Source organism: Acomys russatus, chromosome 16, assembly GCF_903995435.1.
Source record: "Acomys russatus chromosome 16, mAcoRus1.1, whole genome shotgun sequence".
In the NCBI taxonomy this organism is placed as follows: Eukaryota; Metazoa; Chordata; class Mammalia; order Rodentia; family Muridae; genus Acomys; species Acomys russatus.
In genome coordinates, this window is record NC_067152.1 from 6443631 (window position 1) to 6458270 (window position 14640).

The 14640-nt window shown below is 40.2% G+C and overlaps 1 protein-coding gene across 2 annotated transcripts in view; it reads left to right on the top strand.

Moving 5' to 3' along the window:
• Nf1 (neurofibromin 1) overlaps positions 1 to 14640 on the top strand; it is a 243776-nt gene that overhangs the window by 51847 nt on the left and 177289 nt on the right. For both annotated transcript variants that reach the window (XM_051158073.1, XM_051158074.1), the window contains exons 3-5: positions 36 to 119; positions 3408 to 3598; positions 6695 to 6801. In XM_051158073.1, the coding sequence (XP_051014030.1) occupies positions 36 to 119; positions 3408 to 3598; positions 6695 to 6801 (382 nt within the window). The remainder of the gene's footprint in view (positions 1 to 35; positions 120 to 3407; positions 3599 to 6694; positions 6802 to 14640) is intronic.

Below are 14640 nucleotides of genomic sequence, written 5' to 3' on the forward strand. Positions count from 1 at the left end.
GTATTAATCAATTTTTCTGAATATTTTTCTTTTAGAGGATATTTGGAGAAGCTGCTGAAAAAAATTTGTATCTCTCTCAGCTGATTATATTGGATACACTGGAAAAATGCCTTGCTGGGGTAAGTAAATTTATTGTAAAGTAGGCAGATTTTGTGAATTCGACCTTGACAATGACCTGGAGTAGCAAACGGTCAGTATGGACACTGAGGACACGCTAAGAGTCTATGAAATGAATGGGAATTTTGTTAATAAAGTTGACCTGGTATTGCAGAATTTAGAGAAAATTATTCTCTCAACTTTTGTAAATTACATAGATATTTAAATTTATTAAAAATGTTAAGTTTGAGCCCCATTTCTGTCTCCTAAGAGTGTTTTTTTGTTTTTGTTTTTGGATAAAGAAAGAATTTTTATGATGAAATCATTATTTGATTTAATTAATTTCTCGGGTATTACTAGGCCTGTGGCCTTGTGCAGCTGGAAGAGTGTGGTCAGAATAGCAAGGGCAGTCTTACTTCCCTCCTCATGAATATGGTCTCAGCTTCATACAGACCTTGACGATGGACTCTGCTCTTTCTCTTTTTGAGCCTATCCTTTGGAGGCTAGCTACACTAGAATACTGTGTAATGTGGAGGAGTCACTGAGTGCCATGCAGCTCTTCCTCTGTAGCTATCGCTGTTTATTTCAGCTAGGACTTGGAACTTTTTCAAGACGTTTCCTGCTGTATAAAGTGTCTATATTCTTCACTAATCTTAATTTTTCACCAAATATGGGTGTATATAAATACATAATGAATATTTCTGTTTTAAAATTATATATTCCATATATACTAGTTAACTTATTTTTTATGTTTTTTTAATCAGCACAGAATACAGAATTTTGCTTTTTTATTCAGAATACCTTTTCTCTTATTCTCTACAGTAAATCTAGAGGGAAAACATTTGAAACAAAGTTTTTGAAGATACTTTATGTGGATGAGTGTTTTGACTGCATGTGTGTGTATGCACCATGTGTATGACTGGTGTCTGCAGAGCCAAAAGAGGCCTCAGCTCCCCTGGACCTGGGGTTACTAGTGATTGTGAACTACCATGTGGATGCTGAGGACCAAATTCAGGCCCTCTGCAGGAGCAGTGAGTGCTTTTAACCACTGAGCCATCTCTCCAGCCTCTAGAAGGAAGAGATTTATCACATAAGCATTGATTTGTATGGTTGAGAGGAGAAAGAATGTTTAAGAAAATCAAAACAAGTCACAGTCATAAAACTTTTCTTAGGGAAGCTTTTTGAGCCACACATACAAAAACAAAAAAACAAAAACAAAAACAAAACAACAACAACAACAAAACCAGTAAGCATACGATTTATGTTTCTAAAAGAGGTCATTTTAGAATTATGTGTATATGTTGCCCGTGGTCTGTGCACATGAATGTAGGTACCTCAGCGATCAGAGGCTTCACATCTCCCTGGAATTGTAGGTACAGGCACTTGTGAGCTGTCCTCCCAACAAGGGTGCTGGGAACTGAACTGAGGCTCAAGTGCATGCAGGAATAATACATTCTCCTAGCCGCTGAGTCAACTCTCCAGTCCTATAGTATCTGCATATATTTATTTGTTAATTACTATTAAATGTGTGTGGTGGGTATATGCATGCCATGGTGCACCTGTGGTGGTCAGAGGACACTCGCTTCTCTCCTTTTACTTTCACACAGGTTTGGGAGATTGACTTAGGACGCCAGGCTCATACAGTAAGCATTCTATTAATGGAGCCATCTTCTTGGCCCAGCATATTTCATTAAAATAAAAAAATGAATTTATGTATATGAGTGTTTCATCTGTATGTATGTATATATGTGCACCATGTGCATTCCTGGTGCCTGAGCAAGTCAAAAGAAGGCATCAGATCCCGTGGGACTGTAGTTATAGATGGTGGTTAACTACCCATGTGGGTGCTGACAACTGGACCTGGGCCCTCTGCAAGAACAAGTGCTTCTAACCACTGAGCCACCTCTCCAGCCTCTAATGCTTTAAATTCTTATTGATCTCTGGCCATATTCCAGAATTGTAGGGCAGCCACTTAAAAGGATAGGAACTGTTTTTGCTTGGTGTCCTCTGTTCACGTGTAAGGTGGAGTAGAAGAACAAAACTACTATTATACAGTGGGGCAGGCTTGGGAGGCTAGAGATTTTAAAGTTGACAGCAGTCTTAGTACTTTGTAATTTCTGGTATGTCAGGCACACCCACAATTCAGTTGGGTAGAATTGTGTATTGCCTCTTTAGGTTTCCACAACTTTTCTTCATTAACATTTTAATTGACAGGTAATGTATCTTGGAAAGTGATTGCTAATATCTCTTTGGAGATATCCTAATTGTAATGATGGTAAATTTCCATGGTGTACCTTGTGTAATGTTATAAAATACGTATGACCTTGATTTGGTCTGCTTTTGAAATTGTTCATTTTTGGTTTCTTTTATTTTTTTATTTTTTCCTTTTCTTTTCTTTCTTTTTTTGGTTGTGGAGTTAGAGATTGTATTCAGGGCCTTGTGCATGTACCAGTGAGCCACATCTCTAGAACTGTGTTACTAAGGTTACTAAGTTAGGCTGCTTAGGAAATAAGCAAATAATCTTTAAGACAATTGACCCAGTTTAAAAAGTTAATTTCATGAAATGTAAAAATGATATATGTTCTAGATTAAAGAAACTGAAGGAACGCAGTAGTCATGGTGTAATCTGTGAATCAGTTTTTGGATCCTCATTGGATAAAAAGCTATGAAAGACATTTTCAGTGTCATGGAATGTGGACTGGGTATTAATGCTGCATGGAATGGTGTTATTTTTTGGTGTGTTAATTGTGGAGACTATCCTCATTAGGATAAGCTTTCATTCACAGGGGCTTAACACATGCCATTAATATGCACACAGTATAGCGCTTATAATGCACTTCAGTGTGGTTTAACTTGGCATTATTTGTCGTGCATAATCTATGTTTTGGTCAGATTGTACAAAGGCCATATGAGCCCAACCTAGGAATTTCTCTGCATGTTAAAGACAAATGTTACAGTGTACTCACCAGTGAATAAGAAAGAAGTCTATTGAGAACTCACAGGGAACTGCAAATTTCCCAAAAGGGAAGAGATCAACTAATACATGAGAGAGTGATCAGAGGTAGTGAGCCCATGAGGCAAGATGGGCGGTTGGTCTTCACTTGTAATGATAGGATAAAGATGTCTTCTTTACCTACCCTATGCAGGTGTATGGTGGCAAATGTGAGGAAATGACAGCAGTTGTTGAATTCAAGGGACAGCTGTGTGGGTGATCCTTCTATTTCAGCTTCCTGTATGCCTGAAACTTTCACAACAGTGATGTTTGCAGGTGCAATTAAGGTTTCAGAATTATGTGATTATTTTCATTTTAGCAACCAAAGGACACAATGAGATTAGATGAAACAATGCTGGTCAAACAGTTACTACCAGAAATCTGCCATTTTCTTCACACCTGTCGTGAAGGAAACCAACATGCGGCTGAACTTCGGAATTCTGCTTCTGGAGTTTTATTTTCTCTCAGCTGCAATAACTTCAATGCAGTCTTCAGTCGCATTTCTACAAGGTTAGTGTATGAATCATGTTGGGGATTTTATTTTCTTTTGGTTTTTCCAGATAGGGTCTCTCTGTGTAGCCTTGGCTGTCCTGGACTCACTTTGTAGACCAGGCTGACCTCGAACTCACAGCGATCCACCTGCCTCTGCCTCCCGAGTGCTGGGATTAAAGGTGTGCACCACTGCTCCTGGTCTCATGTTAGGGATATTAAGTAAAATAAATTTTAGAATTCTTTGCATAAAAATAGTTAACAGAATGACTTTTATCTGGGCTTTTATAGGAATTTTATGCATTGATTTTCTTGACATTTTAATTAATGTAATATTGAAGATACTGATGTATATAGGTAAGTTATAGACTTTGAAAAGATGCCTTCCACGGCCAGACACCTTTTCTCTTTCCTTCTTGCCGTGCTATGGCTTGAATTCAGGGTCCTGTGTATGTAGGCAAGTCCTCCACACACAGCTACATCCCCAGCCCTGGTTTGGCGTTTAAAACATATTCATTTAGATTGACTGTGCAAATTAGGTAGAACAGCTGAGAAGTATGGTGAACATTTATACTTGATGTTCTAATTCTCATAGCTCCTAAGTTACTTGAAAAGTAAGCTAGGTGCCGGGCAGTGGTGGCGCAGGCCTTTAATCCCCGCACTCGGGTGGCAGAGGCAGGTGGATCGCTGTGAGTTCCAGGCCAGCTTGGTCTACAAAGTGAGTCCAGAACAGCCAAGGCTACACAGAGAAAAACCCTGTCTCAAAAAACTGGGGGGGAAAAAAGGTTAGGTAAAGCAAAAAGAGAAAAAAAGTGTTGGGCTGGGGAAGTCACTTGGTGGGTAAAGGTGCTTGCTGAGCAACCCAGGCTTCATATGCTCTGTCACTGAGCTACAGCTATGTAGTCTTCTTTTTATTTTGAGGAAGGGCTTCACCCAGTTGTTCACAGGCTGTCCTGGAACGCGGTTTGTAGGTCAGGCTAGCCTTGAACTTGGTGATGTCCTCCCTCAGCTCCCTCAGTAGCTGTGGTTACAGGCCTGGACCACTAAAAATAGCTTCTTTAGTTTTTTTATATGTTTTATTAATTGAAAAATTGTAACAGCTTTATTCTGCTAAAGTGTTAAAGTACTATACTCTTTTAAAAAGATTTATTTTTATTTTGTTTTATGTGTATGTGTTTCTATATGTCACTTGTGTGTCGGTGCCTGTGGAAGCCAGAAGAAGGTGTGGATTCCCTGGCGCTGGGGTTACAGGTGATTGTGAGCCACTGTGTGGGTGCTAGGAACTGGATTTGGGTCCTCTGGAAGAGCAGCAAGTGCTCTTGACCACTGAGTCGTTTCTTCAACCCTCATTGTACTTTCTTAAATAGATTAGATGGTTTCTTTACAGAATTTCTTTATATGCAACCATTCATAATATTTAATTTGGTACACTTTTTCTTTTGGAGACAGGTTTCATATGTAGTCCAGCCAATAGTTAAATATAGATATTATCTGCATTCTCCAACATTTCCTTTAAACTTTTACCTAACTGATAATCTTTGGATCCATTATTAATAGGAAACTATAAATGATAAACTTTCTATTCTTTTTTGATGGGGAAGGAGCACAGTCTCCCTGTGTAAGGAGCACAGTCTCCCTGTGTAGCCTCAGCTGTCCTGGAACTTGTTAAGTAGCTGGGCTGGCCTTGCAGTGGCTGGCTTGGAGTTCATGGAGATCACCTGCCCCTGCTTCTGCTTCTGCCTCCAGAATGCTGGGATTAAAGGTCACCACATCTGGCTCATCTCTATCACTCTTTATTTTTAAATTCGACTTTCTGTATTTTGTTATTGATTTTGTGGCTATGCGATTTAAACCCAGTGCTTTTTGTATTAATTGTGCTCTTTCACTTTATTTTCTGTTTCTTTCCTCCTTCCCCTCTGTTTCTCCTTCCCTCCCTCCCTCCTTCCTTTTCTCTCTCTCTCTCTTCCTCTTCCTCTCTCTCTCTCTTTCTCTCTCTCTCTCTCTTTCCCCTTCTCCTTCCTTTTGAGATGAGGTTTCACTCTGTATCCCGAAACAGTCATCCTCCTGTTTCGGTTTCCTGGGTGCTTGGATGATGGTAATGAACCACTATTCCTAGCTGAAAATTGTGATTCTTGCAAAATATTTTTCCTGTATTATTTATACTACTTTCTTACAATATGACCTACATAGGGAATACAGGATAGAGACTTGTTCCCCCATTGTTCCTGTTTAGAATGAAGTGATGTAAAAGTTGGAAGAGATGACATGTGAGTGTCTTCTTTCGGTAATTACTTTTTTTTCCCCCCTCTTGTGTGTGTTGCAGTTGTAGAAAAACATTGGGGCAGCAGGCAGAAAGATGGCAGATGGCTCACCGTAAAAGGTGCTTGCTGCCAGCCGGATGACTCGAGTTCAATCCCTGAGATACACATAGTGGAAGGAGAGAGCCACCAGCTCCCACAGTTTGTTTTCTGATTGCTAGTGCAGGCATAAACACACACACACAAACACTACATGTAACTTTAAAAAATAAAGAAATTTGAGTTTTAGATTGTTCCAGTTTTGACAATTGTAGTGTCTAATTGTACAGTTGTATGATTTTTAAAAAATTACATTTTGGTTTTTTTGAGACAGGGTTTCTCTGTGTAGCCTTGACTGTCCTGGACTCACTTTGTAGACCAGGCTGGCCTCGAACTCAAAGTGATCCACCTGCCTCTGCCTCCCTAGTGCTGAGATTAAAGGCGTGCGCCACCACGCCTAGCTCCAGTTGTATGATTTTTGACATGACTACAGTAGTTGCTAATTTCCTTGTCTTCAGTTTCAGGGAGACTTACAGGCATATTTGAAAATATGCTCTAATCTTGGAATTAGCTAATTATTCCAAAAGAGGCACGGCTAATGCGAGCAGTAGAATGTGGTCCTCAGTCTTAAAGATATGGATGCAAAGTTTACTGGAATATCATTTTTTCACACTCTTAAAATTGCTTGTATTATTAGTTTTTAAAATAAAAATGTTCTTATTTTATGTGTCTTCATTCATAAACTCCTCTTGGATTGAATCAGAATCTTGGGCTGTCCTAAGACTTAAATTGATACTTACTTTTGATTTTTACTTTTCAGGTTACAGGAGTTGACTGTTTGCTCAGAAGACAATGTTGACGTACATGACATAGAATTGTTACAGTATATCAGTGTGGATTGTGCAAAATTAAAACGACTCCTGAAGGGTAGGTTTAGATGTATACTATATTTGCAATTAGCCTATAATAATTAATCTAAATATTTGTGCTTATAATCGATTTGAACTGGATATCAAAATAGATTTTATAGTATGTATATTCTTGTGAAATGGTCAAGTAATGCATGTGGCTGACTGACGTTTGAACATTTAAATATTATTTTTTGTAACAGTTTTGTGTGTGTGTGTGTGTGTGTGTGTGTGTGTGTGTGTGTGTTCTGGAACTTGCTGTTCTGGAACTTGCTCTATAGACCTGGCTGGCCTCAAACCAGAGAGTCACCTGCCTCTGGCTCCTGAGTGTTGGCATTAAAGGTGTGTGCCACCACCACCTGGGAGGTTTTGCTTTTAATAGAGAATTTTGTCATTTTGGAATTTGATTCTTTAAGGTAACTCTGGGTCATAGAAGTTACTGGTTCAGATGTCCAGGTGCTCAAAGAACAGTCATGAGCTGGTGAGATAGTGCATGGCCATAATTCAGCACCTGGGCAGCTGGAGGGAGGAGAAGTCAAGACCTGTCTGAGCCATGTAGTGAGTTCAAGGCCATGATGGGCTACAGAGTAAGACCCAATCTCTAGAAATCAACCAACTAACCCCCTCCCCCAACAAAGGTATTAAAATATCAAATGGCTTTCATTTCTGACCTGAGAGACTGAACTTGAGTTATGTAAGCTATAAGAATTTTAATAATTATGTAATACAGTTTTCAAATGCTTAATATAAAAAAATATTAAACTGGGTGTAGTAGTGCACACCTTTAGTCCCAGCACTTAGAGCAGAGGCAGGCGCATCTTGGGAGTTTGAGGCCAGCCTGGTCTACATAGTGGTCTCCAGGCCAGCCGTACCTACATAGTGAGACTGTCTTGAAAAACAAACAGAAACCCGTAAACAAGACAACTAACAGGATAAACGTGTGTGAAGACTCTGTGCCGTGGTGCTGGTGTTGAGGTCAGAGGACATCGCCATGGGGTGGTTCCCTTCCTCCTCCTTCACAGGGGTGCAGGGATTGAGGCCAGCAGGAGTTTGTGGCACATGCTCTTATAATGAGTCGTCTTGCTGGCCCATCTTTTTCCTTCACATTTGACTTTTTAGAATGTATCTCTGTAGGGAGAACAGTTTAAAATTGTGTTCTGTTGGTAATCCTTGTTCAGATTTATTACCTGCCTTTTTAAAAATGCAGAGCCTAGATGTAAAATAGTGTGAATGCAAGCGTGTGTGTCTGTTGAGTGTACCGTGATCCTAGAAAGGCCGCCATGAGGGAGGCGGGTTACTGACTACATGTAATAAGGAAGGTAAAGGAAGGACTCATGGGGGAGAAGAAACCGGCTGCAGGAGTAGGAGGGTAATGAAGGAGAAAGCGCAGATATGAGGAATGGCATGCTTGTATGCTAACTCTAAAGATTAACTAAAAAAAAGAATTTATAAGGCAGGAGAAATGGGTTAAAAAAAAACCAAAAACACGATTTGTGCCTGGGGTTGCAGTTCAGTGGTAGAGTGTTTGTATAGCTTGAAGAATGGTGTGGGTTTGATCCCTAACATTACCAAAAAAGTGATTTCAGATATCAGTATTGAAAAATCAAATAATTATTTAATCAGACACACACACACACCACACACACACACACACACACACACACACACACACACACGCCTACTCTGGTATACTCACTTATAGATATGCCTAGAGCTTGTCTCCTGAACTGAGGTCAGTCAGGTTGACAGTGAATACTAACCATCACAGTGACATCATGACTTAATCTCGTCCAGGTTACTCATGAGCAAGGGTTTGGTTAGAAAAGCAGTTTTCTTACGGATGCTGAGCCCATGATAAGTAGTTGTGATTCTTTATGTTCAAATAAGATGAAAGTAGAGAAGAATGATTTAATTTTATAGTGAGTCAGCTTTTTCCTGTTTCTAAAAAATATTTCATTTTTATTATGTTATTTCTGTGTATGTGCATTTATTCATATGCATTTTTGGGTTTTTTTGAGACAGAGTTTCTCTGTGAAGTGTTGGCTGTCCTAGACTCACTTTGTAGACCAGGCTGGCCTCGAACTCACAGTGATCCACCTGCCTCTGCCTCCTGAGTGCTGGGATTAAAGGCGTGCGCCACCACGCCCGGCTCTATATGCATATTTGTATGTGTGCTTGTAGTACAGAAGAGGGTGTTGGATCTCCTGCAGTTGGAGTTACAGGGTGTTGGAGCTGCTGCATGTAGATTCTGGGAAGCAACTCAGATCCATACAAGATCAGCTTGTAGCTTAACCACTGAGCTATCTTTCCAGCCCCGTATTTCTCATGTTGAATGTAGTTCCCTGTAAGCATAGCTTTAGAATATATGCACATAAACATATAAAATTTAAAGCCAGTGTTAAATAGGCCATTGAGTAGGGCCTAGGCAGTTTTCTCAGCAGTTAAAGAGCATGTATTGCTTTCATAGAGGATCTTGGTTTGGTTCCCAGCACCTACATCGTAGCTCATGGCCATCTGTAACTCCAGTTACATGGATTCCAATGTCCATTTATGACTTCCTCAGGCACCAGGTATGCTGGTGGTACACTTTCGTCTATACAGGCAAAACACTCATTCATGCACAAAAAGTAAATCTAAAATATAAAAAGAAAAAAAAGAAAATTCACTCTAGGTGACAGTAACAAGAGAAATGGAAAATATCTTTAGTAGTAATAGTAGTAGTAGTTTTATATTCACATTGACAAGAATTTATTGAGAAACTACATGCATTTGGCAATTAATTTATTGCACAAACTATTACAAAGCACTTAATTAAAGCAGAAAAGAGAAAGGGTAGACGACAGAGATCAGAATGGTCAGGTAAATGATAAATATAGCTTTAGAAAGATATCCAATAAGCAATTAGAGGGCATGGGCTGGGGAATAGCTCAGAGTGCTTGCCTGCTCTGCCTGAAGCCTGGGTTCAGTCATTAGCACCATATACACTGCGTCTGGCAGTGCATGTCTGCAGTCCCAGCACTGCTGATGTAGAAGCAAGAGGATCAGAAGTTCAAGGTCATCCTGACATTCTCAGCTATATAAGGAACTAGAGGTTAGTCTGAGATACATGAGACTCTATCTAATAAAAGAAAGGCAAGTTGTAGAACAGTAATTAAATATATACACATTGGTATTGGGACTAGATTTTTTTTGTACACATTGACAGTATTTTAAGGGTAAAGCTGATGAATGAAGGAAGACAAAAGAACTAGAGAGAGAAGTAATGCTATTGAATTCATGTCAGAGACTAGGAGCAAAGAAACATCAGTTCTGTTTAGAGAATGCTGACCAAGACAAGTAGCTATAGCTCTGTGGATTTATTTCTAGATCCTTTATTTTAGTCTGTTAATCTGCGTGTGTGTGTGTGTGTGTGTGTGTGTGTGTGTGTGTGTGTGTGTGTGTGTAGTACTGTGCTATTCTTGTTACTATGGCTCTGTAACATAATTTGAGATGAGGTATTGTGACACCTATGACACTGCTGATTCTGTGAAGAATTGTCCTGGCTGCATAAAATGTTTTGTGCTTCTGAATGAATTTTAAGATTATTTATCTTAGTTCTGTAAATAATGATATTGGGGTTTTCATGAGAACTACACTGAATCTGTAGACCTCTTCTGGCACTGTAGCTATTTTTACAATTTAATTTTGCAAATCCATGAATACAACTGTCTTCAATTTCTTCATGTCTTAAAATATGTGTGTAGTATGTATGGGTAAAGGCCAGAGGACTAGTCCAACTCTATCACTTTCTACTTACTGCTTTGAGACAAGGTCTTACATTGAACTTGGAACTTGGTTGTTAGCCAGCAAGGTGCAGCAGCCCTCTTACCTGTCCCTGCAGCACTGGGATGAGCATGGAGCTGTACCTGCCTCTTTTTCCCACATGGTCACTAGGATCAGAGCTCACAAATGCCCTTACTCACTGAGCCATCTTTCCAGTCCCTAAAGACCCTCACTATAGAGGTCTTTTACCTCTTTAGTTAGGGTTATCCTTAGGACTTATTTATTATGCATTTTGGCGTTGTGGGATTTTGTTTGTTTGCTTTTGAAGCTATTGTAAATGGATTTTTTCTTCCCTAATCTCTCTCTCTTGCTAAATTCACCATTAATACTTAAAAAGCAGCTGATTTTTAAAAAAAATTATGTTTCTTTTTAAATGTACACATTTGTATTATTACACATGAATAAAATAAACTGCATACAGCAGGAAGAACCAAAAGACAACCAGGGATTATATAAATGTTAAATTCATAGTGATTTGGCCATTTGTATTTGGCAGACTTGAAGTAGATATCTTTCCTATAACATTGGGGCATCATCTTCAGCCTTCTGGCCCAATATATCTGACAGACATATTTGTGAGGCAGGAACTATTGAGGACTTGTTTACCCTGTCTTGGCAGAGTTTGGCTGTCGACTCTGCCTGCATCTAAACTTGCCCATTTTTAGACAGAATTCTGTCTGTGGCAGAAACAAGGACATTTTGCCCAGTGGCTGGTTTGCCACATTTGAAGCCAACTCCATAAGGAGGTTCTTGGATGCTCATCTTCTTCTTTGAGGCAGGCTGGGTGTTGCCAGGAGTTAACTTGTCTTGTTGTCAAAGAATCTTTAGATAATAAAAACATCTTTAAATGCCACATTCTGTAGGTCTCTGAAGTTTTTTGAAGACCTTATTTAACTGTTTTACCTCATATCTATAGAATCATATCTATTAGACCTAGACTATATATTCTTGTGATAAAATTAGACTAGTTTTTGACATGAGCATCGACATATAAAATTCAGTATCATTGAATTAAAAAAAAAAACCTTATTTGTGAGTAACAATTAGGGACTTGAGATGAGGAGTAGATTCAGTAATCTACCATTTCTTCTATCTTCCCTCTATATTTCTATATCCCCCTTTCCTTCTTTTCAGCTCCTATTTCCTGACCTACAAAAGAAAGACAAAGAAAAAGAGATACGTCCCTGAGTCAAACCTAGTTTCTTCTCTGTAAAAGACCAATGCTACTTATAACGAACTCCCAGTGAAAATAAGCATCTGTAGACTACGAGAGTAAACAGAAACCTATCTAGACCCCTTTAGAGGAAATGGGAGGTCGTTCTCTTAAGGTTTCTTCAGGCTGATTTAGGACAAAAAATTCCTTTGAAGGATCCCCCTCATCCCCCCCCCCCAAATGGTTAAGTAAGCCAGGGATAGCATTTGTGGTCTTTTTCTCTGTGTAGCAGCCCTGGCTGTCCTGGACTCCCTTTGTAGACCAGGTTGGCCTCGAACTCACAGCAATCCCTTGCCTCTGCCTCTGGAGCGCTGGGATGAAAGGCAGGCATCGTCACTGCCTGGCTGCAGCTGATATTTGTATGCTTTGTATCTCCTGCTTTCTTGAAAGTATTTATTACATCTGAGAATTTTCTGGTGGACTCCTTGGGATCCTGGGGTAGGGGGTCATCCCATCCCTGTGTCTCCCTTCCCCCACCGCTGCCGCCTCCTGCCAGACAGAGTTTCTCTGTGTAACTTCAGATAAGTTTTAGAGGACTCATTTCTGTTTTAGAAACATCCAATGTAAATGTAGGAAAACCTAGTATTTTCCTTCATTAATAGTCATTTAGGGAGGAGTTTTGTTTTGCTTTGCTGAGGGACTGTTAGGTTTAAAGTGGTTTGTAGAAGGATCATCTTTTCCAGATAAAAATTTCTTCTAGCTGGGTGCAGTAGTGCGTGCCTGCTGTAATCCCAGTACTTGGGGAGGCAGAGACAAAGGTCGGCAGATCTCTGTCTTTGAGGCCAGCCTTATCTACAAAGTGAGTCCAGGACAGCCAAGGCTTGAAAAACATAAACAAAACAAAATTTATTTTTAGATGTGGATAATGTGTTTATAAAAGTTGAACCTAAAATGTATTCAGGGTATTTATATGGATATATAATTAATTTTGTATTGAAAATGCAGTCCTGAAAGTACTTGGAGCCTGGGTCTGAGGACATTGTCATTAAAAAATAATGCATAGTTGGCAACTTGGGTTGCCATTCATATGACCAGTTGTGATCTTTGATTGCCTGAACTGTGTCATGTTCTTTAAAGTCTTGGTGTATACAAGGGGGCGGGAACGGAACTTTGGAAATTCACTAAGTTAAAGGATAGCTGAAGAGAGGAGAGAAGAGCCACACAGAAGAAAGAGCACAGCTTCAGCTGTGCAGTTCGCTAGTAGAAGGAGGGTCAGCTGAAGTGCCTTCCAAGCGCTGGTTGTTTTCTTGTTTAGTGGTACTGTGAACTGAGCTTTCAAGAATAGGCTGATCCAGCTGGGCAGTGGTAGCGCACGCCTTTAATCCCAGCACTTGGGAGGCAGAGGCAGGCGGATCACTGTGAGTTCGAGGTCAACCTGAACTACAGAGCGTTTCCAGGACAGCCAAGGCTACATAGAGAAACCCTGTCTCGAAAAACAAAACAAAAGAATAGGCTGATCTGGGAGAAAATCCTCCCCCTCAGACAAAAGAGAGGTACACATAACACAGAAATGCAAGAGACAAAAAAGGAGCACAATATGACTCCTTTACAAAGATTGTGCATCTTCAACCACTGGACTCACAGATGCTTGTGTGGAAAAATACTACATGAAGAGTTCAAGTTTCCTAGTGACCTGAGAGAGAGTACAAACAAGCAGAGGAGTTCAATCCAGGAGCTGGAGGGAAAAGTTAGCAACATAAAAGAGCCAGCAGAATGAATAAGAAAGTCAGCAGTGTGGATGGAAAAGTCAGAAGAAAAGCACAACAAAGAAATAGAGATTAAAACAAGAAAAGACATGCTGGAAATGAAAAAAATGAAACGAAAAGCATATTGAATGACATCACACATACATTCTGCCAAGCATAAGAAAGGCCATTGGGATGAACAGCAAGGTTCATCTCTCCTTCAGGGAACCATGTAGAAGGAGGAGTGGGAAGAATAGAGGAGCTGGAAGATACTGAGAAGAGCTTCACAGTGCTGCCTGTGGCCATGACACAGCCAGTGAAGCTATGGTCTCAGTAGCAGCAGGTGTCAGTGGTGGACCTACACAAGAGCGGGTATATTAACAGTTAGTCATAGATCCAGGAAGGGCACATTTGGAACTACCCCGCCTTGCTGAGCTATGAGTTACTAATGGGTGTTGAGGGAGGTGCAAAAATTGTCTTCTGTCATATACCATCTGATGAGCCCACTGTTTTGCCATGAATAGTAGCAAACCCATGGCCACACATGTGACCCTAGTTAAACTCAGTAGATCACTAAGTAAGAAAATGTGAAACATGTGAAAAGGACTTGTAGGAAGTAATAGGGATAACAGGGAAATAAGAGAGGTGAAGGTTGACAGTAGTCAGAAATAGACACCCTTAAAGATCTGCTGCACTCAAGACATGACCTTCCTTACCTCTGTTGTGGAGAAGCAATCCAGTCAGTCACCCTCCTAATACTGCTGTTCCTTTTTTTAGCCTGTTGGTTTAAGGGCACCAGAAGCCCAAAGTGGCCAGGAGGAAGTCTGAGCTTCCAGTTCACTGAGTGAAATACATGTTGTGTCTGGGGCGGAAGTGCTCCCTCTTCTGGAGCAAAAGCTACTAAGCTAGCAAATCGCCTCTGGTTGTGCTCATAGATAGGAACTGAGAGAAAGGCATTTGCCACATCTATAGCTGAGCGCCCTGTACCAGGAGGTGTGCTGATCTGCTCCAGTTAGGGCATCATATCTGGTACAGAAGCTGCAGTTCCAGTCACTACTTGATTAGGTTTTGATAGTCAACTGTCATTCTCTACGATTCATCTGTCTTTTTTGCTGGCTAATTAGTAGAGTTAAAGGGA